Genomic DNA, 23,175 nt, shown 5'->3' on the forward strand with positions numbered 1-23,175 from the left:
GCTAGGCCCAGGTGTAGCAGGGAGGGGACCGGCCTGCTGACTGGAAGAGGAATTGCAGATGGCCGTCTTTGCAGACAGCCTCCAAAGTTAGACCTGGCAGATGGCCAGAGGGATGGAAGAGAGTCCTTGTCCTGTGAGAGCCTCCAAGTCAGTAGAAGTAAGGCACATTAAAAAAAGCAGAAAGATAGTGTCTTCCAAAACATGATCCTCTACGGGATTAGCAACAAGTATTAGAGGAGAAGCAAGCGGAGGCGAGCTTGCAGGGAAGGAAGAGGATGAGGGAGGGTGGGGACAGAGGCACCCAACCAAGTGCTCCAAAAGGTGCTGAAGTATTTATTGTCTGGCCTCCCGGGGTGCAGCGAAAGTTTTCGAACAATACTGGAAACGACCCAAGAACATTTTGCCTTCTAGATTTAGCAGTGCCACTTAGAGAAACACTCTACCCGGCTGGCAGGTAGAGTGCTGAGGCCCTGGTCCTGACTCTGCCTACGGCAGCCTGGGGTTCCTCATTCATTGGGTGCGCCGATCATTTCCCTCCAAGCCTCTGCACACCTTCTGTAGCTCAGGGTTCTGGACAGTGGGGTGTGGAAAGGGTCACCTGGGTGCCAGGCAGTGGCAGGGAGAACAACAGCGGAGCTGACTTGGAGCTACAGGGCCACTCGAGTGCTTGGGGACAGCAGGAGTTGGAGCAGACCTGAGAGTTCACAGAAGACCTCGTAGTCCTGAGAATCCTGAGTAAAGGTTCTCAAGCCACCCAGGTCCTTTGTACTCCGAGGCCTTTCCAAGAGTTCACTTGAGATCCCCAAGATAGGTTCACTCTGGGACACCTCTCCTTCATTTGGGCTGAGGTTTTAGATACCTCTTAATTTAAGAGCTGTTTTTCTTTTATTTTTTCCTCTTTAGTGTGTGTGTGTGGTACTGGGGATGGAACCCAGGGACATTCTACCTCCCAGCTACACCCCAGCCCTATTTTTTTTAGTCCTTTTGATGTTTGAAACAGAGTCTGAGTTGCAAAGGGCCTCTATTCTGGTCTCTGCCTCCCGACTGCTGGGATTACAAGCGTGCGCCGCCACGCCCGGCCTATTTTTTCCTCTTTTAATCAATATAGATAAATGAAGTCCCTTGCAACCTCTATAACTAGGTGTGCTGTCTGCGATGGCCACGTGCCAAGACTGAGCATCTGGCTGACTTCCACCTATAATGCTAACCTTAAAAATGTGTTGCCCAAGAAGTTTTCAGAGGTTCCAAGGTGGAATGTTTGCTTCTATCTCCCCCTCACTGTCATCATCAAGGTTGAGCTCCCCACCTCCCCTGCCCTGCCATGGAGGACCGCTGCCTAGCTGAGTCAGGTGACATTACTGACACCAGTACCCCCTGTCAGCTTGCTGTTCTAGGTCCCAGAGGGCTGACGTGCTTCCAGTGGCAACAGCTGCCGCCAGGGATTGGGGCCACAGTTACCATCCTGTTTGTCTTCTGGGGCCCCGGTGATCTCACCAGCCTTCCCACCAACTGCCCCAGTGCCCATATTCCCACACCTCCACCTGTCCCTTCTTCCCCAGGCTGCGTGTCCCCTGGGGGTTGGCTTGGCAACCTGAGAAGGCATGCCTTGGCGAGCTCTGGGATGCCAAGGGCACCCGAGAGCCAGAACTGGGAGGAGTTCTGAGAGTGGACTCTGATCGTGCCCCACTTCCTGGGTTCCAGAGCAGGGAGCTGCAGCCTTCCTGGCGGGGCGCTGAGCCAGGATACTCAGACCACAGCCGCCCACAGCCGCCGTGGGTCCCTCTCCCTACAGCAAAGAATTCACCCGCCACCCAGGGCGGGGCTCACCATCCTTCTCACACTGTTTCCTTCTGCTTCCAGGACTTGAAAGAGCTGGTGGAGAAGCTGGAAAAGAATGAGAGGAAACTCAAAAAGCAACTGAAGATTTACATGAAGAAAGTTCAGGACCTAGAAGGTAGAGTACGTTTGCGGAGTGAGGTGTGCCAGCCACGCCCACAGACCGAGCTGCTGCCCTATGGCACACCTTCCACTCCACCAGTTTCCTGGTGACCGTGTTCCCTCTAGCCCTGCCGTAGCCGAATTCAGACCCCGGCCAGGTACACAGGGACGCGTGCTACCCAGAAGGCTGAGGCAGGAGGATTGCAAGTTCAAGGCCAGCCTTGGATAACTTAGACTCTGCCTAAAAATAAAAGTGCTGGGGATACAGCTTAGTGGTAGAGCACCTGTGGACTCAGTCACCAGTAGTGGGGGAAAAATTGGACCCTGCAGGCTTACACATTGATGGTGGCAAAGTCTAAACAAAGACATGAATTGAGCATGGCTCAGCGGGGCTGGAGGAGTGGGACACAGAGGAGGTGACATGGTGGTCCCTGCTTTCTGAGGGCTTAGAGATTCAAGACTCCCTAGTGTGAAAGAAAAAAAAAATCTGTTTAATACAAAATCCCCAGATCAGGGGGCTCATTCTGTGCTCCATGGTGTCAGTATTAAACTTCTAGTCTAGAGTCTGGCCCAGAGAGGGCAGGCAGAGCTCTAAACTACACTTCCAAACCTCTGAAAACATTCTCTCTCTGACTGCTGCTGTGAATCTAAGCAGGCCCCTGCCACTCTGCTTGGAGCCCTCTCTGGTTATCCATCACCCGGATTCCCCTCCTCATCCTCTACCATCAGCTCAAGAGTCTCTGCCCCAGGGCTCGAGTCCTGGCCTACACTGTCCCGATACCACAGTGGGTACTGGTCACAGGTGTCATTTTGTCTCATCACTTCCTTCTGTCCACCTGTTGCTGTGGCCCAGGGGCTCCAGGCAGCAGGGACGTCTGGCCCTGTGCAGGTGAGAGCCCTTCCTCACCACCATCTCCATGCCTGCCCACGCACCCCTTCCATCTCCGGGGTTCTTGCTTTCCACTCAGGTTCTCATTCTCCTAGTTTCGTGGCTTCTAGCCTCTCCCGTTTGCTCAGTCCCCACGCCCTCTCACTCTCTCTCTCTTCCGAGGCATCTCTGTGCCTACCCCGCCGGCCCCCTGTGACCAGTCTGTTCTGCTCCCAGGAGTTTCCTGGGCGCTGCCTCTTCTCACAGCACCATCTGTCCTCTGTCCCCTCCCCATGGCTCATAGAGTGAAATTCAAACTCCAGCTCTTCTGCATCACACACACACACACACACACACACACACACACACACACCCTCCTCCAACCAGTTGCAGTGCAGGGAGCTCACACCACCCTGGTGGTCACTCAGTCTGCTTCTTTTCCATCCATGAAGTGGGGTTCGGTGGGTTAATGGACCAGCCCTTGGCCCTGGCTGAGAGTGCCACCCAGCCTTCATCCCACCTCCTATCAGGTCAGCACACAGGGTGCTCACTGCTGGCCTGGCATCCAGCCGGGCTGCATTGTAGGGTGTGTTTCCATGTAAACAGATGCGTCCCTTTGGCCAGGGACAAGGCTGAGGGCCCCATTCTATCTGTCCCTGTACTTAGGACAGTGCGCTGTGTGCAGTAAGCATCCTGGTGTGCTAGGGGGTAAATTTGCAGGTGCCCACCACTCTGCCCCATGTAGCGAGGCTGAAGGGAGGCCTGAATGAGAGCTGAGCAGGCCTTTCCACCCCCAACGACATCACCAAAAGGCCTCCTGGATAATTACCTTATTTAGATGCACAGACTGCATTTAGCAGGTTCCGAACTTGACTCTGCATTGGGGTGCTGGGCAGCACCTACCTGCCCCGTTGGCTCTGTCCTGCTCTCCCGCCACGTGCCATAGGCACTGCCTGGGTCTCAGACACCTGCTCTGCAGCCACACTCAGGGGATCCAGCAGAGATGGCGTCCACTTTCCATACCACTCGGTAGGGGACAGCAGCTGGAGCAGGACAGGTCAAACATCCTGCAGCCTCACGACCCCTCACGAGTGTTCTGTGGTCCAAAACCTGCCCATCGCCCTTTCGGGGGATTCCCCTCCCCTTGTCCAGAGTGGACCCCAGCACCAAGGGCTGGAGTCCTTGACCCACAGCTAGAGTGTGGCCCTGGCTTTAGGAACAGACCATGGAGAACGTGGGGGCTCGGGAGCCCAGAGTGCCAGGTTGCCTGGGCGCAGATCGCCGTTCATGCTTTCTGTCGTGTCTCCTGCTCAGCTGCCCAGGCATTGGCCCAGAGTGACAGGCGGCACCATGAGCTCACCAGGCAGGTCACAGTCCAGCGGAAAGAGAAGGACTTCCAGGGCATGCTGGAGTACCACAAGGAAGACGAGGCCCTCCTCATCCGGAACCTGGTGACAGGTCAGAACCCACGTGGCCGCCTCACTCCTCCCCACTCCCATCATGACCCTCCCACCCCCTGCCCCCCAGCCCTCCTCCACCTCACCGTCTCCAGCTCCTAGTAACAACCCGCTGCTTTTCCAATGAGAATCTGACCCCAGTAAATTGCAACCCAACATGAACTCTGGAAAGGGAGGCCTCTGTCCCGCCTGCAGTGGATGAAGCTGGGGGCACGGCTGGCATGGCTCCTGCCTGCCTTGCGCTCCCCCCAGGAGCAGCCTCAGCCCCCACTTCCTTGGGGAAGCCCTGTGTGGATAACAGCGCATTGGCAGCATTAGCAGGTCTGGCTCGTGGAGCCCCTCCTGCCATCAGGGACTGCCACCTCAGTTTATTGAATCCTCATACCACCCCTTTAAGTAGGCACTGCTCTTCATTCTCACTTTACACTGGAAGACACAGATCATTCCGGTAACCTGCCAGGTCACACAGTGGGTAGGTAGTGGCGCAAGGACCCAAATTCCTGCCATTTGTGTGAACTCTACAGATTCTAAGCACTGGGGTCTCTGGAGTGTGGTGACCTGCTTGCAAACGTGGCCCTTTCCTTTCTAGCTGCCTGGCTGAGGACCAGCATCCTCAGGTGTCACATGGGGAAGAGGACTGCGCCAATAGCACAGAGTTGGGAGGATGAGACTTAATAATTTGTTGCTGACAGCAGCACTGGACCAGCAGCATCAGCATCCCCAGGGGAGGTGTTAGAAGGCAGAATCCCAGGCTCCACTGCAGACCTCAGATTAGAATGCACATAGCAGGAAGCCAGGTGGTTCACAGGCTCACTGAAGTCTGAGGCACACCAAGTCCAGGCTTGCAAAGTGTGTGGGGCCACGCTGATCCTTGATGAAAGTTTATTAGGGTTCACCTAAATGGTCCCTATGTTCATTTTTGCTTTTTCATCCAGGCATCTGGTAGGGATGGGGCTGGCCTGTTGTGCTTCTGTGAGATCCACTTTGCAGAATCCCACTCCCTAACCCTGATCCTCAGGACTGAAACATCTGCTATCCCAGTGGCAAAAAGGGGAGAGTTTTCCCCATTAAATTAGGAAAGGAGCCTTCGCCCCTGTGGGTCACTCTTCTTGGTCCCTCATCAAGGGGACTCGGTGTCCTATTTGCAGGTAGCTCAGATTTATGCCTGGATAATTTGATGCGGCTTGAGCTGTGCTGCATCTGGGCTGGCCCACGGGGCTCTCGCAAGCTGCTTTGCTCACCAGCCCCAGTCAGCTTTTCCAGTCATGCCAGTTCTCCCACCCCCACCGCCGCCCTGCCATCTAAAGTCTCATGGCCCATCTGCTTTCAACAGAACACTTTCCTGTTCTGTGCCCAGCCCAGTCTAGCTATTCCCTGCAGAGCCAGGAGGGAAGAGTCTTAGAGGAGACTCCTACTGGCAGGGAGTAGTCTTCGGTGGTCTGGTCTGATCTCCATTCTCTGTGGTGCCTTCGTATCTGCATCTGTGAGGTGGGGATGGTGGAACCACCCTGCCTACCCATCACGTGAAGGATAACAGGGATGGAAGTGCTGGTAACATTTTTAAAGCCTTCCCAGAGTGAGAGGTCAAAGAGATGGCAGCTTTTGCCAGAGTATCTATGTTCAAGCAAGAGGTAAACATTCTTTTAGAGGTTACTGTGGTCCCCCGCTGCTGAGCACCATGCCTAGGAAGAATGCTGATGACTTTTACCTTGAAAAGTTACCTTGTGACTTTTTACCTAGACTTTCCTTGGGATGTTTGGTTTGAATGTTTTTAATAATCTATTATGACTGATCATTTTGCTCTTTTATAAAGGTTAGTTTGGTATATAATTGTCCTTCCATTAAATGTGGCACGAGCTTATCTTAAACTTCTATAAATAGACTGTATCAGGAACAAACCTTTACTCTCTGGTGAATGAAAATTGGAAGTTTATAGCTTTGGAGTTAACTAAATAAGAAGACTCCCTATTTAACTTTAATAAGTTAAATAAGTGCCAGGCAGGTGACTCCTTCCTGCTCTCACTGCCCAGGTACATGTGGGCAAAGTCATTTCTTAGAGAAAAGCACCCCATTCTCTGCCCTCCAGAAACCCCCAGCCATCCTTGGGAACCTAGTAGAGCCAATCACTTCAGAGGCGAGAAGAAGGTAGCGCCATGGCCCCACCCTCAGGATGCTAACATCTGGCTGGGAACCCTGAGCATGCCTTTGGTCCCACTAGAACATTTCAAGATGGATGAGGCAGTTCGCAGACTGTATATGGGTCAGGCTTTGAAGCACATGGGTTGAAAGTCTGGGCCTACTTATATATATCTATATATAGATATCAGCTAGGCATGGTGGCACACACTTGTAATCCCAGCATTTGGGAGGCTGAGACAGGAGAATCGCGGTTCAGGGATACCCTCAGCTGCTTAGTGAGGCCCTTTGCAACTCAGTGAGACCCTGTTTCAAAATAAAGAATAGAAAATAGGGCTGGGAGTGTCACTCAGAGGTAGAATGACCCTGGGTTCCATCCCCAGTACCGCAAAATAAAATATAAATAATAAATAATCTCTCTCTCTCTCTCTCTCTCTCTCTCTCTCTCTCTCTCTCACACACACACACACACACACACACACACACGTGTGCACACACGCATTTGTTTTGTTTTCTGGATAAAAGTTGCTGACATTCTAATTAGAGCCAAGGGTCTAACAATCCACAGCCATTTGTTGAACATATAAAATGTTTAATTGCTAACCACATCCAAAGTAGTATCCAGAGTGTTCTGGCCCATAGTTAGAATTTGCTAGAAGGATGCATTTGAGGGGATGATAAAACCCAAGTAGCAACTGGAGGTGCCAACAACCTAGCGCCACCCAGCCACTTTGCCCACTTCACCCACTTGTGGAAAATAGGTGCCCCCTCCCTGGCTTAGGTGCCCCCTCCCTGGCTTCTTCAAAGCCTGGAGGGGCTCTCGAGGCTCAGTTCCAGTGGGGCCATAGCATGAAGGCTACAGCCATGACAGGGTAGAGCTGAGCCACAGCCAGACTCCTGGGGCCCTTGTCACCTGTCATCCCGCCTTTGCGCCAGTCCTGTCCTCCCTCCTCTCTGGGCACCTGCTATCACGCACTGCTGTAATCCTTGTTTGGTGTCACTCTGTTGGTTGGCAACTGGCAGCTTCTCCGTGGCTGGCAGGGTAGAGGCAGAGCTCAGCATGAGCATGTTGGCCATGGGGAGAGTCAGGAGCCCAGGCCTGGCCGTCCTGCCTGGGGGAGGCAGGCAGGTGGATGCAGAAGAGAGCAGCGAGAGGAAGTGGCAGGGAAAGGGGGAGGTGCTCTGGAGGAAAGGCAGTGTCTGCCACATCAGTTTGGCTGTGAACATCAGAGCAAGTGCTACCAGGTAATTCATTCCCAAACCGAAGGCCACATGGACCAGAGTTTGCTCCAGCCTTCCCAGCAGAGGCGGACTGGCCCTCACTTTGCAAACATATGATTTACCAAACTGTGCTGGGGCCGGCCTTCTCATTTTAGCTACTGAAAACCCATTGTGCCCATAGTAGGAAGTGGAGGTGTGGATGAACGGGGCACCCAGTCCGGGAGCCAGATCCTGTTTGCAGCCTGCCTCTGCCCACAAGCCCTTCATGGGTGAGAATGTACGTAACCTATGGGCCCTTTTCCTCCATGTTGTAAGGTTGAGGTCTTAGGAGCCTGTACAACAACTACTGTTGCAGTACAAACACCTAGGAACATGGTGGTGTTGTTTTAACTAGTGTCTGAAACTACTGGTATTCAGGGTCAAAAGGAGTTTGTGTATCCTGAGCAGCTCCTCTCCTGCTCCTCCCCTCCCCACCTACCTCCCCATGAGAGGTCTATTTCTAGATGAGCTATGGGGAAGTGTTGCCAACCTTTCCATTTGAGGTGAGGATTCTCACAGCCAGAGTGTCCCCCTTAGATGTAACTTTTGCTGTCGTTGCGGTTAGACCTGAAGCCCCAGATGCTGTCAGGCACGGTGCCCTGCCTCCCTGCATACATCCTCTACATGTGCATCCGGCATGCGGACTATACCAACGACGACCTCAAGGTGCACTCCTTGCTCACCTCCACCATCAATGGCATTAAGAAAGTCCTAAAGGTAAGTGGCCCGTTGTATTAGTTAGCTTTTTGTTGCTATAACAAAAATACCTATGAGAACAACTTAGAGGAGGAAATATTCACAATTTCAGAGGTTCAGTCCATGGTCCGATGACTCCGAGGCAGAGAACTTGGTGGTGGTAGGCTGTGGTGGAGGAAGCTGCTCAGGGCAGCAGGGAAGCAGAAGGATCAAGAGGAAGGGACTAGGAAGATACAGTCCCCAAGGCCACACCCTCTCTGCCTAACTTATTGCCTAGTAAATCCAAATGATTAATCCATCAGTGGATTTATCCACCAATGAGATTAGAGCCCTGATTTCAATTATTTCACCTCTGAACACCACTGGCACATGAACTCTACTGGGAGACACTCCATATCCAAACCCTAACAAACACACGGCTCCTTCACAGGTGTCTCCTCTCTGTGACTGTAAGTGCCCTGCCACTGTCAGGGCTCTGGGGAATGTAAGGGAAGCACAGGAAACATGGAAAGAGAGGGACCAAGCAAGAATCTCACCCACCGGGAGCCACCTATGCATGGTGGGGGGTGTCCTTTTCTTTTCACAGAAGCACAATGAAGACTTTGAGATGACAGCATTCTGGTTATCCAACACTTGCCGCCTCCTTCATTGTCTGAAGCAGTACAGCGGAGATGAGGTGCGTGGTGACATAGGTGTCCCCAAGCACCACTTCTGTGTCCTCGGGCAGCTTAAGGTGCTTTGGGTCCCCTAAGACAACAGGCATAAGGTCTCTAGAGCACCTTCTGGGACCTCAGACTGTGGGTGTGCGTTGTCATCCCTGGTGACTGGAAGCAGGAGTGGGGAGGTCATAGGAGACCAAGTGTGAGCCCATCCGAGGGCCCCACTGAAAAGCACTCCCAATCGAGTAAGGAGAATTGATATGCAAATTAGTTTAAACCACCTGTTATCAGTCTCCTGGGACTCTGCAAGGAACCCCCAGTAACCTGGCATTTCTGAAACCATCCTATAAAAGCCCACGTCAGTGGACTTGGAAGAAAGCTTAGTTGTCTAGTATGCCTGACTGTCTCCTAAACCAACCAATTAGTTTGCCCATCTAGTTTGTCCATTTCAGAATAAAGATGGCCCTAAAAGAGGCAGCCCTAGCAGGACAATATTTAGATAAACTGCTTGTGAGACTCTGCTTCATGCTTCCAACCAAATTTGAGTATTGGTCCTACCTTCAAGTTCAAGGCTATGATTGAGTCCTCAAGAACAGATAGAATTTTGTAGTTCATATAAGTAGGGAGGACCTGGGTAGCCTCCTGCAAATAGATGGGTAAAGTGACCAGAGGCCCAGAAGTCGTACTGAGCCCAAGAGACCACAGACTCTCAGTAACACACACCCCTCCTGCAGGGCTTCATGACCCAGAACACAGCGAAGCAGAATGAGCACTGTCTTAAGAACTTTGACCTCACTGAATACCGTCAGGTGCTGAGCGACCTTTCCATTCAGATCTACCAGCAGCTCATTAAAATCGCCGGAGGTTTGTTGCAGCCTATGATAGGTAAGCTGGCACAGGAGTTCTCCAGCCCCTCCTATGGAAGAAGAGGGGGTGACGTGGTAAGCTGTCTCCATCTTCAGGGAAGCAGGTGCATAGGCATGCCTCCCACGAGGGCCTTTCCTTGTGGGGGCACGAGGAGGTGTGTGCATCCCATAAAAATCTGCAGTGATAGCACAGTGTCATGACTTTTCCCTTGTGTCTTTTCTGTAGTATAGTGTGTTACTTTTACAGCCCCGAATGAATTTCAGCAGGTAATCACTCAAAAGGCATAAATGCACATACAGTGAAAAAGAAGTATCCTCTTGCCCACTATACACTTCATTCATGCGCAACAGGAAAGCTCGGTGTGCGCTCACGTGGAGGAACGCAGCAGTGAGCAGTTGGTGATGAGATTTCCTGAACGCTCGCTTTGTGCAAAGCAGTGTGTGCACTTGGGCACCGAATATGGAGTCAGAACTTGGAAATGAGAGGGGTTGTTTAAAGTTAAAAGCGACACGTGTGTGCATTGCTCACCGTGCTCCTTGAAGGCCAGGGAGGAACCCGAACGTGGGCCTGCTTTTAATGCCTTCTCCGGGTTCTCACAACACACATCGGGTATGGATGAGTTTCCAGGTAGGACCGATTCAGAAGTATATCCCTTGGGGGAGGTTCATTCCAAATCCTCCTCCGCCTGGCAGTCTTCTTCTAAGGCACCATGCAGAGGGAGACCTGACATCCAGCTGGGGGTACTGCAGAACTCAGAATGATGTGATGCCAGGTCACACCTGTTCTGGAGTAAGAGTCCTGGGTTCAAATCCTGGCCCTGCCACTTCGTAGCAGTGTGACCATAGGTAAATTATTCAAACTCTTTCTACCTCGATTACCTCATCAGTAAAATGGGTTCCTCGTAGGGTTGTTGGACGATGAAAAGAGGTACTGAATATAAAGCACCTGGTATATAGGTCAGTGCTACTTGGTAACTGACCTAATATTGACTCCGTCAGTGGCTGGGCCAGGACCACGCCAAGTTTTTCAGTTCTCAAACTTTGGACTCTTAGCACAGGCAACGCAGACTCCGGCTAGTACACATTACCTTTGTCCTAATCACCAAAAATGTAAGTGAATGTCTGGCCTGTAGCTACTATATTCCATATAGAGACCAACCAGTGGAAATCCCTTTCCAAGTAGTGTAAGTTCCCGAGCATGTCAGCATTGTACACTTACGGACAGTATCACCGCTAGAGTCCTGAGTGCTATTTGAGCTGAGTGGTCCCACCTCAGAGCTGGCTTGTGGGAACATGCTAACTTCTCTAACCATGCTTTTCTTTCAGTGTCTGCCATGTTGGAGAATGAGAGCATTCAGGGTCTATCTGGTGTGAAGCCAACGGGCTACCGGAAGCGCTCCTCCAGCATGGTGGATGGGGAAAACTCGTACTGCCTGGAAGCCATCATCCGCCAGATGAATTGCTTTCATACAGTCATGTGCGACCAGGGCCTTGACCCTGAGATCATCCTGCAGGTGTTCAAACAGCTCTTCTACATGATCAATGCGCTGACTCTTAACAACCTGCTCCTGCGGAAGGACGTCTGCTCTTGGAGCACCGGCATGCAACTCAGGTGAGCGTCCTTGCTCCGGCACACGGAGAGAACGGATCCCCGGCACTGGGTGGAACAGAACAGTGTCTCCAGAAGTGAACTCCAGAGCTAATGGTAGTCCTTGCCGCGGTCAGTATGTGATTCGGGTCCATCAACGTTTTATTGGTTGATGGAAATCCACTGAACGCTGAGATGGCAACTTAGTAAACAAAGTAGTGCAAAGCTTAAATGCATTTACATCCTCTAATTTAAAGACTAGATGGAATGTGGCTAAGTCAGAGAGAAATCGGTGCCTTGGGAGGCACGGAGGTGCAAGAGAAGTATAAATATGCTTGTGTGTGTTAAATATAAATTGTTTGAATTCTGTGTATATAATGCCTTTAATTGGTATACAGACACATCGGGTATTTTGCCTTTGCTTGATTTGATATTAAGCCTCACTCATTCATTCTTCATTTCAACAAATAGTTACTGAGTGCCAGGCCCCTTTCCAGCTTTGAGCCACTTAAGACAGTGATTCGGGTGAGGAGAATGATGATGCTAGCTGCAGCCAGTCTACAAAGCACCGCAGGGGTCCTCATTCAGCCGCTAGGGCTAACGCTGCTCTCTTGTTGCCTGTGGCTAAGGTACAATATAAGTCAACTCGAAGAGTGGATTCGGGGAAGAAACCTTCAGCAGAGCGGAGCAGTTCAGACCATGGAACCCCTGATCCAGGCAGCCCAGCTCCTGCAGTTAAAGAAGAAAACCAATGAGGACGCCGAGGCCATCTGCTCTCTGTGTACCTCCCTCAGCACCCAGCAGGTATGGCTGTGCTGGGCCTCTGGCGGCCTTGGTGTGTGGGGAAAGCCCTACTTCTGTCCCCAGCCTGTTCTTGCCCACGGCTTTTGCTAGCCTTGAGCTCTCCACCTTTATAAACCCCTAGTGATGCAGTTCTGAAGTTGCAGCTGATGGGATCTTCCTAACGAACTAGAAATGGGATGCCATAGCTGCTGTTTCCCATAACTCAAAGCCCACTTGCAAACACAGAAGATAGGGAAACCCAAGAAACATCAAGCATGAGTAACAGCGTGGGTTTGTTTGTTTCAGTGTGGGTTTTATGCAGTACTAGAGATTGAACACCGGTGCTCAACCTCTGAGCTGCACCCCTGTCCTTTTTTTTTTTTTTTTTTTTGGTGGTACTGGGGGTGGAACCCAGGGGCTTTCTACCTTCGGGCTACACCCCCAGCCATATTTTATAATTTATTTAGAAACAGGGTCTCACTCAGTTGCTGAGAACCTCACTAAATAGCTGAGGCTGGCTTCGAACTTATGTGATTCTCCTGTCTCAGCCTCCCAAGCACTGGAATTACAAGCGTGCACCACCATGCCTGGCTCCCCTTTTTATTTCTTACTTTGAGATAGGATCTCACTAAGTTGCCCAGGTTGGCACCAAACTTGAAGTCCTCCTGCCTCAGCTTTCTGAGTAGCTGGGATTATAGACAGGTGCCACAGATGCCCAGCTACAGCTTCTTTTAAACAATGAACTCTGGATTGTTTCTTACCTGGAAATTTAAAGTGTTTCTGAAATTATCAACATCATGCATTTGCTCTCTTTGCAATCATTTCAGTGTGGCTGTATGCTCATTTTAGACTCCATTTACATTGTTTAAAGTCATTTAGAACCAGAGATATTTAAATGTTACTTCTCCCAAAAAAAAAAAAATGTATGTATATTATCATTTGCAGGTGTGTTGCCAGTCTGAAAATGGTAGCTCCTCGGGAAGTCAGACCTTGCCCTCCAACAGGAATGTGACTACTTGAAAATGGGCCATAGGTTAGGCCAAAGGACATCTTAAAGAATAAATGCAAAAATAAATACATAGTTAATTGCCAAAAAAATAAATAAAATGGGCCACAGGGATCAGCACAAGGAAACTAGGCTCTAAACCAATTCAAGTGCATCATCCAGCTCCCCCACCAGCACCTAAAAATAGCACGCTCCAGACTCAGTATGGCAAAGTAAACCTCCCTCTCCTTGCCTCCTGCACTAAGTACTAAAAGATGAACTATGAATGCTTAGGAACAGTGCTTCCTTCTGCAAATGCACTGAAAGTTTTCCAACTTCTTCCCCCTTTGAAATAGGTTTTGCTTTCACATGTATACTTCTAGAGTGCAACTAGTGTTGCATTTGGGTAAGCCACTTCTATTGGTTGGCGGTCAGAGGAAAGATTATACCATGTTCAAAAAGAAAAAAGAATCTCATTCATAAAAGAATTGGCAGGTGGAAAGGTACTTAGGTGTTGAACAGGACACCAAGCATGGGGGAGGGGAGGTCAAAGATGCAGGAGACAAGAATCTGGTAAAAGGACTCAGATCCACCAGGCGCAGCCGTGGGTGCAGATTCCTACTGTAAATGTCAGTCTGACTCCTACATTATTCTACCTAGAGAAAAGTTGTCCTTTTATACCAATGTCATATATAGTCTTTAACGTTCAAAATTTGTCGTCTTCTCATTTAGCTCTGTGCTAAACTTTGTTTTCATTTCAACAGATTGTCAAAATATTAAACCTTTATACTCCCCTGAATGAATTTGAAGAACGGGTAACAGTGTCCTTTATACGAACAATTCAGGTGAGTTTTACAATAGTAACCAATTTTATAAAGTCCTAGTCTAAAGCTATAAAAGGAAGTGAAAATTTAGGTTTTAACCTTATTTCTCTTTATTAATAAAATACTGGTTATATTATGTGCTAGAAGACCTTATACTCTAAAGCTTTCTACTTAAATAAATATGAACCCAATCACCCCTGAATTACTTATTAACTATGTACACACAGAGAGAGGAATGAGCACTTATAATCTGTCTCTCAGATTTTAGACTTAGTTTAAGTATTCATTTGCTACATTACTGAAGTAAGGCACAAAATAGAATGAACAAAGAAGCAGAATATCAGTTCTACCCACAAATGGAAAAATGAAATATATGTGTGTGTGTGTGTGTGTGTGTGTGTGTGTGTGTGTGTGTGTGTCTGTCTGTCTGTCTGTCTATCTGTGGGGGTGAGTATTAATGTGGATTGAACCCAGGAGCATTCTGCGTCTGAGCTGCACCCCCAGGACCATTTACTTTTGAAGCATGGTCTTGTTAAGTTGCTGAGGCTGGTCTCAAACCTGTGATTCTCCTGTCTTAGCCTACTCTGTACTAGGATTACAGGCATCCACCATCATCCCCTGCTCTGAAATGTTATTTAAGAAAATAATTTAGGTTGGGCATGGCGTTAACTTGTTTAAAACTTGTTTTAAAATAAAAAATAAAACGGGTTGAGGTGTACCCTGGAGGTAGAATGCTCCTGGATTTGATTCCTAGTACCAGAAAAAAAGAAAACAATTTGAACTCTTAAAGACAAGATTTAAGACTTGTAATATTCGCCTTTAAGGAATAGGCTTAGAAGAAAACATTAGGCAAATAATTATTAAAATCTATCATAAGATGGGAATTTTTTAAAGCTTAAGCCTAAAAATAAGCTTCCCCAAGCTGAGCCCCAGGTGATCTTGGCCAAGCAACTGGCCTGTGTGTGTGACGGTGACTGTCAGCATGGGAGTGATAACTCAGAACAGCAGCGTACATTTCTCCCGTGGTTATCTGTGGGGAACATCTTGGGAAGACAGCAAAGTGATGCCAACGTGAAAGAGGATAAAAAAAAAAGTGTGGGGAAATTAATCAAAGTGGGAGGCGTCAGGAAACAGATAACCAAAATAGAGGTTTATCAAAGATACTGGAGCTGGGCGTGGTTGCGCACACTTGTAATCCCAGCATTTGAGAGGCTGAGACTTGAGGATCGCATTTCGTGGACAGCCTCAGCTACTTAGTGAGACCCTCTGCAACTCAGTGAGGCCCAGTTTCAAAATAAAGAATAAAAAAATAGGGCAGGGGGTGTAGCTGAGAGGTCAAATGCCCCTGGGTTCCATCCCCAAACCTGCAAAAAAACAAAACAAACAAACAAACAAAAAAGATACTGGAGAAGCTTGAGAAAACATGGGCTTTCCCATAAGAAACGGTTGCTTTGACATACTCTAGATTTTATTCACAGCCCGTATGGTGTTCCAGTGTAGAGATCTAGAGATTCAGACCGTATGGTGTTCCAGTGTAGAGATCTAGAGATTCAGAAAGGCCACCCTGGGTCTGAGTAGTGCTGTGGCAAAGAATACATGAACTTTAGCCTGGTGTCTAAGTAAAGAGTAGAGGCCAAAGGTCAAGGAAGCGATGCCAAGTCAGTCAGGCTGAAGGTCAGCTGGCCTCTCCTGGGCAATGGGTAAAGAGTCAGGGGTTATTACAGCTATCAGTGGCACGGAGAGAACTGGGCCTGTTGGCCAACACAGGCGCTCAAAGGACAGGAGAGAGGTCTGTGGAAAAGATCCAGTTGGGACAGCCAGCTGCTCAAAGGGGAGGAGGAGCTGGAAGGTAGAAGGGGAGCCGCTGAGATACTGCCCCTGGCCCGCTACTGATTGTTACGGAGGGCTGAGAAAAGACACAAGCAGAAGTGCAAGTCCAGAAAGTCTTCCTTTAATATAAGACACTCGCACCAGCGGGACAAGTATAACTGGTTATAGCTTGGCAACGGCACTGTTTACCAGGGGAGAATTTAGGACAAAGGTCACAGAATATATGCTAAGTCAGACTGCTGACAGGAAATATATTGTTCATGGAGGTTGTCCCATACAACCCTTAATCTGTAATGTGACTGTAAACATATGTGCATTCAGATCTCAGGTCTTCCTCAGTAATCCATTTCAGTACCTGGCCATTCTATCAAAACAGTTTTCTGCTGGGCGTGGTGGCGCACGCTTATAATCCCAGCATTCGGGAGGCTGAGACAGGAGGATCACAGTTTACAGCCAGCCTCAGCTACTTAGTGAGGCCCTTTGCAACTCAGTGACACCCTGTTTCAAAATAAAGAATAAAAAATAGGGTTGGGGGTGTGGCTCGGAGGTAGAATGCCCCTGGCTTCCATCCCCAGTACCACAAAAACAAAATAAAACAGTTTTCTTTTTTGGTTTGCTTTTTTTTTTTTTTATTGCCAGCTATGGTTTTACACTTTGCTTCTCCCTATGCAGTGTGTAGAGGAAATGATGGACATCTCTCCTACTCTCCTCCACTTGAACCCATGTCCCATAAATACAAGTGGCTTGTTAAAGGAAACCATTGTTGGGTGCTTTGTGCAGAATGCACTTACCTTAGCCGGGCGTGGTGGTGCACACTTGTAATCCCAGCATTTGGGAGGCTGAGACAGGAGGATCATGCAGGTTTGAAGCCAGCCTCAGCTACTGAGTGAGATCCTGTTTCCAAATAAAATATAAAATAGGTCTGGGAGTGTAACCCGGTGGTAGAAAGCCCCTGGATTCTATCCCCAGTGCCACACACACACACACACAAAATACACTCACCTTTAAAAACGTAAACATCCCGTGATATCCCATAATTTGGTACAATATTTTCTGTGTAATTTAAGTAACTAAAATAATAGTTAAAAATTGTAAATGCAAATTTGAGAGGGTTGTTAAACTCACCAAAAAGATTCAGAAGATAATTTCTGTTAAAATGACTTACTCTAAGGGTTTTAATTAAAGTTAAAGGTATACATATCTTTTGCTCTTAAATTGTAATTACATAGGTAATGTTTAACTTTTTCTTTTTGTACCATTTTTATACTCCTCTACATCCTTTACAGTTTTTTCAAGCCCTTTAACTAGTAGCACCTGTTGCTGTTTCTAATAGAAATAATAGGCGCTTAAGAGCTATCAACTTGGTTTTTTCCCAGAGCCTCCTGCCACTTCCTATCTTTCGTACTTTTTCATATGCTGTGTGATAGGTTTATAATTACAGATGCAGCCAAGCTCCGAGTGGGCTGTGTGGGCAATCGCTGATCCCAGATTGTTCTTCCAGGTTCCGTTTATTCCTCCCTAAATATCCCTATTTCTTCTGAATTTATCATCCTTTTCTTTCTTTCTTTCTTTCTTTCTTTCTTCCTCTTTCTTTCTTTCCTTCTTTCTTTCTTTCTTTCTGTCTGTCTGTCTGTCTGTCTGTCTTTTATGCTGGGGATGGAACCCAGGGGTATTTTACCTCCAAGCTACGCCCCTAGTTCAGTTTTTTATTCTTTATTTTGAAACAGGGTCTCACTAAGTTGTAGAGGGCCTCACTAAGTAGCTGATGCTGGCCGCAACGCCGTGATCCTCCTATCTTAACCTCCCAAGTACTGGGATTACAAGTTTGCACCACCACGCCTGGCTTCTTCCTATTATGTCTAATTAATTTTTTCTAAAATAGTAATTTCTGCCAAAATTACTTAAAATTTTTGCCCCATCTTTTAAGATGCCAAACACATGAGTGCTTCGACTAACACCTGGGAATGTAAGGAACACCTTCCATTCATTATCTAGGTAGCAGAAGAAAATGTGGACAACCCCAGGTTCTTCTGCCTCTATATAACCATCTCCTAGTCCTATGCTCCAAATAATTGCCTTTTTTTGTGTGTGTATGGGTCTGGGGATGGAACCCAGGGGCATTCGACATCTGAGCTACACCCCCTGCCCTATTTTGTATTCTTTATTTTAAAATAGGGTCTCAGTAAGTTGCGAGGGCCTCACTAGGTAGCTGAGGCTGTCCTTGAACCTCGATCCTCCAGTCTCAGCCTCACTCCCAGACCTATTTCATATTTTATTTGGAAACGGGGGCTCTTAAGCCAGCTGAGGCTGGTTTTGAACCTGCGCGATCCTCCTGTCTCAGCCTCCCAAGCGTGGGGAGTACAAGCATGCGCCACCACACCTGGCTTCTCAGCAAATTTCAAATGCTATTACATACTTACTGACCTTAGCCCCTATTTCAAGGCATAAGAAAAGAGTTGGTGTGAGCATTAAAGCCAGTTGTAACTTCTAACTCCTGGAAGAGTTGAGAGATTAATATCCCTTAGTCGTCTTACCTCTAAAATAGGAAAATGGTGAAACCTCTAGAAAGTCACAGCATCTTAATATTTTCACTATTTGAAGCAATACAGGTGCCTTGTCCCAAAGAGGAAGAAACTTCGTATCTCAGACTAGTATTCCATGACCTGTCTTCACAAAGTCGGGATATACTGATTTTCCTCTTGGCAGTATTCCACAGTTCAGTGGCCTTTGCAAAAGTACAGCTTTGCCTGGAGTTCATGGCTTAGAGGTTAATGGTTAATGCATAGGCAAGAATAAAGAAGCATATCTCAAAGTTAATGGTAACAATAATGCACATGCCATGTGCTATACTCTGCTTTATGCACGTTAACTCTTGAGATTTGCAAACTTATGAGAAAACTACTCTTCCCCAGCCCATTTTTTAATTTGTTATGTGTTCATGTTTAGTCAGCTTTCTGTACTGTAACAAGACACGTGAGGTAATCAACTGAAGAGGGAAAATGGTTTATTTGGGCTCACAGTTTCAGGGGTTTCAGTTCATGGTCATTTGGCCCTGTTGCTTTGGGCCTGTGGCTGCATAGTACATCATGGCAGGAATGTGTGACAAAGGCCTTTTTACATGTTGGTAGCCAAAAAGCAAGAGACAGAGGAAGGGGCCGGGGTTCGATATCCTCTCTGCAGGCCCATCCCCAGTGATCTGCCTTCCCACTGAGTGCCACCTCCTGATGGTTCCACCATTTCCCAACAGTGCCACAGCTTGCGGACCCAGCCTTTAACACGTGGGCCTTTAGTTAGCATTCCAGATCCAAATTAGAGCTGTGGGGTTTTTGTTTTTTGCTATTTGAAATGTGTATGTGTTGGGGGTGGGGGGGTTACTAGGGATTGAACCCAGAGACATTCTACCTCTAAACTACATCCTCAGCCCTTAAAAAAAAAAAAAAAAAAAAAAACGGAGACAGGGTCTCATTATAGTGCTGAGAGTTCATAATCCTCAGTCTCCCAGTTACTGGAATTACAGGCATTCACCACCATGCCTGGCTCCATTTTAACCATTTTTAAGTGTAGGATTCAGTGGCACCCAGTACATTCACAGTGTTATGTAACAATCACCACTATTTCTGGAATGTTTTTGTCATTCTGAACTGAAGCAACCCATTTGAGCAGTAACTTCCTCTTCTTCAGGCCCCTGGTAAGCTCTCTTCTGCTCTATGAATTTGTCCACTTTGACTGTGTCATATAAGTGGCATCCTATATTTGTCCTTTGGGGTCTGATATAATTTGGGGTTATTTTATTTTTTTGGTAGTCTTTTTGTCTGGTTTTGGTATCAGGGTATTGTTGGCCTTAATGAGTTAGGAAGTGTTTCTCTTTAATGTTTTCCTGAAAAAAATTTAGTGTCAATTCTTTCAATGTTTTGGTAGGATTTACTAGTGAAGCCGGGCGTGGTGGCGCACACTTGTAATCCCCGCGCTTGGGAGGCGGAGACAGGAGGATCACGCAGGTTCGAAGCCAGCCTCGCTGACTTAAGAGACCCTGTTTCTAAATATAAAATAGGTCTGGGAGTGTAGCCCGGAGGTAGAAAGGTTCCATCCCCAGTACCACCAAAAAAAAAAAAGAATTCACTAGTGAAGCTGTCCAGTGCTGGGCTTTTCTTTGTTGGGAGGTATTTCGTTGCTAATTTAATCCCTCTTACTTCTGGAACTCCTATGATGTATAGCTTGGCAGACTGGTCCCTGGTCCCTGAGGTTCTGTTAATTTTTACACATTCTTTGTTCCTTCTGCCTCTCAGACTGAATCATTTCAGTTGCCTTATCTTCAAGGTCATCTGTCCTTTCTTCTGCACTTTACATTAGTGATTGTACTTTTCCTAAAATGTCTGGCTTCAAATAGGGTAAACGGGAAGAGAATTTGTCCTTTGAACTATTCGAGTTTGTAACACCAGGCCACTGAGTACAATAAAATTGATAGTAGTTTTAGCCTTTCCATCCCAGAGGATGCCAAACCAAGGCAGGTCTCTGTGCACAACCAAAGTGCACAATCTCAAATTTTTGGAGGACAAAGTCCTACTGCCTGAACTGGCACCCGCCAGCTCCTCCAGGTAGGCAGGCTTCTATCCCCATTGCCGCCCTGGGAGAAGACTGGGGAAGGCGGCTCACACACACTGTGCTCCCGGCAAAGTCCTGCCCCTCCCTTCGTCAAGCACTCTCCTGCTTGAATTACGTGTCCAAGCAGTTTCCAGAGTTCTAGATAAGAATCACTTTCAGCTCACTGGTTACTCAGTGAAGGAACCAACGCCTCAACTTCCTACTCTTCCGATTTAGTGATGTTACTCATCCCCATTCCATTCTGCAAATAAGGAAGCAGGTGTAGAAAGGTTCCGGCTGTCTGCCTCAGAACCTGTGCCCTTCACTACAGTGCTTCTGCACCTGCTTTGCTCCTGTGATCTGCTTTTTTTTTTTTTAACCTGTTTCCATAGATGGGATTTTTTTTTTAGATGCTAAAATTGGGAGGATGCTTAATCATCTGATCTCCAGCAAGCCTAAAGTACAGCTTCTCTCCCCACTCCTCATGAATAGGGAGACCACATTATCCTGGTCCTTACATCCCCCCCTAACTATCTTAGAAATTTTCCTGTATATATTGCCAACTCATTTTTTTCTATGTGTATATGTTGGTGTGTGCGAGTTCATACACATGTACCCAGTATTGGGGGCTGAATCCAAGCATGTTCTACCTCTGAGCTACAGCCCCAACCCTATTTATTTATTTTTATTTTGAAACAGTGTCACTAAGTTGCTGAGGACGTTGCTTAGTGCTGAGGCTGGCCATAAACCTGTGATCCTCCTGTCTCAGCCTCCCCCCAAGTACTGAGGTTGCAGGCATGTACCACGATGCCTGGCTCCAATTCATTTTTTAATTCATTTAAACCGATATTTTCAAGTGTTCTAAGTATTGATGTGGTCTCATTCTTTCCCACAGGCACAACTACAAGAGCGGAATGACCCTCAGCAACTGCTGTTAGACTCCAAACACATGTTTCCCGTTTTGTTCCCATTTAATCCATCTTCTCTGACCATGGACTCAATTCACATCCCAGCGTGTCTCAATCTGGAGTTCCTGTGTGAGGTCTGAAGATGGGCTTTTCAGTGTCAGCTTGATCCCAGTGAGAAAAAGAAGAAAGCATATGCTGTAAAGTGAATTTGAAAATGGATCAAATCAGAGATGGCGAGTCAGTGAAGCGTGTGGAACTAAATAGAATGAGGCACATCTCTGTCATTATTTTTGGTACCTTCTGCTCAGAATAAAAACACCTGAACTATGGAAGATTTTTTTTTAAGGTTTCGTTTTAGTCTAAACAAATAGACATCATAATCTACAGCCACAAAGCAGTCCCTGTGGCCATGTGAAAAGGTGCCAGTTCTATAAAAAGGAAGCTGTCTAGTTTCGATCTTTCTATATAATTGGAGAGTGTCCAAATTAAAATAATAATAAAGCCGGGCTTCATGGTGCAAGCTTGTAATCCTAGTACTTGGGAAGCTGAAACAGGAGGATCATAGGTTTGCGGACAGCCTCAGCAACTTGTTGAGGCCCTCCACAACTTAGTGAGACTCTGTTTCAAAATAAAGAATAAAAAATCGAACTGGGGGTGGAGATCAAAGGTAACATGCCCCTGGGTTCAATCCACAGTACTACAAAAAATATATTATTAAAAATATGTGACATGTATTGCCTTCATAGAACTCTTAACAAATAATGGTACTAATAATTATAAAAACGATTTTTCCCTTGGCTGACAGACCATGGGTATGGATGAGCTTATAATGAGATGTTTTAAGAACAAAAATATAGGCCTGGGCCTTCTAAAAAGCTTCCCCAAGTGTTTAATGCCTGATGAACCAGAGTCAATGGTGTAATTGATCTTCAACACTCCCGAGTACTGGCTTCTGATGCAAAATTAGAAGACCCAGCCCCTAAGATGCTCAAGCCTTTTTGTGTACACCTGTGTTTTTGAAGAGTTGTGTTAAAAATGCTGCTGTCTCAGATGTCAAATGTGAAAAAGATGGAAAAGATGTTAGTCCATGCACTTACCAACTCCAACAAAACTTACACAAGAATGTATATAAGCCAAATATTAGACAAAAGCAATTCTTCCTTTATTTGCATATAAAAACCAAACAAGTCAGTGTGAAACTTTCATTTCTCAATGCCATTAAACCTCCAATAAGAGCGACACATAACGTACTAATTCCAGACAGTCACGATAGTAAGGAAAACAGGCTTTAGATTGAGAATCGGCATAATCCATTATCAGTAAGTTATTATCCAAAGGTTTATGTTTTTTGTTGGGATTTTTTGGGTTTTTTTTGTTTGTTTGTTTCAGCTTAGATTTTGAGAGAATAAAATTGCGTAGGACAACTTTTCAGGTTATTTCAATATTTACCACTTAAAAATCATTGTAAATTTCTCTGCTATGGCATTTTAAAAGAATATTCAATAATAATATTATAACAGGCTATTTTCTGCCACTAGAATTTTATTTTTGAGGGTTTTTTTTCTTTTTTAACTCTTCAAAAACACTGAATTAGCTGGACATGGTGACACATGCCTGTAATCCAGTACTTTGGAGGCTGAGATAGGATCACAGGTTCAGCAGAAAACCTCAGCAAGTAGTGACACTCTGTTTTAAAAACTAAAATAGGACTGGGAGTGTAACTTGGAGGTAGAATGCCCCTGGGTTCAATCCCCAGTACCACCAAAAAAAAGGCATTGAATTAAGATATTCTTTCT

At 47.0% G+C, this 23,175-nt stretch overlaps 1 protein-coding gene across 1 annotated transcript in view; it reads left to right on the plus strand.

Moving 5' to 3' along the window:
* MYO5B (myosin VB) overlaps positions 1-21,519 on the plus strand; it is a gene marked incomplete at both ends in the record, with an annotated part of 329,445 nt that extends 307,926 nt beyond the window's left edge. The window contains 9 exons of the mRNA XM_080714447.1: positions 1,861-1,954; positions 4,121-4,264; positions 8,225-8,376; positions 8,942-9,031; positions 9,749-9,899; positions 11,207-11,492; positions 12,098-12,272; positions 14,001-14,081; positions 21,367-21,519. Coding sequence (XP_080570573.1) covers positions 1,861-1,954; positions 4,121-4,264; positions 8,225-8,376; positions 8,942-9,031; positions 9,749-9,899; positions 11,207-11,492; positions 12,098-12,272; positions 14,001-14,081; positions 21,367-21,519 — 1,326 coding nt within the window. The remainder of the gene's footprint in view (positions 1-1,860; positions 1,955-4,120; positions 4,265-8,224; positions 8,377-8,941; positions 9,032-9,748; positions 9,900-11,206; positions 11,493-12,097; positions 12,273-14,000; positions 14,082-21,366) is intronic.
* Positions 21,520-23,175: the final 1,656 nt, after the last annotated feature.

The sequence above is a fragment of the Muscardinus avellanarius genome, assembly GCF_963383645.1.
Source record: "Muscardinus avellanarius genome assembly, chromosome: 17".
Lineage (NCBI taxonomy): Eukaryota > Metazoa > Chordata > Mammalia > Rodentia > Gliridae > Muscardinus > Muscardinus avellanarius.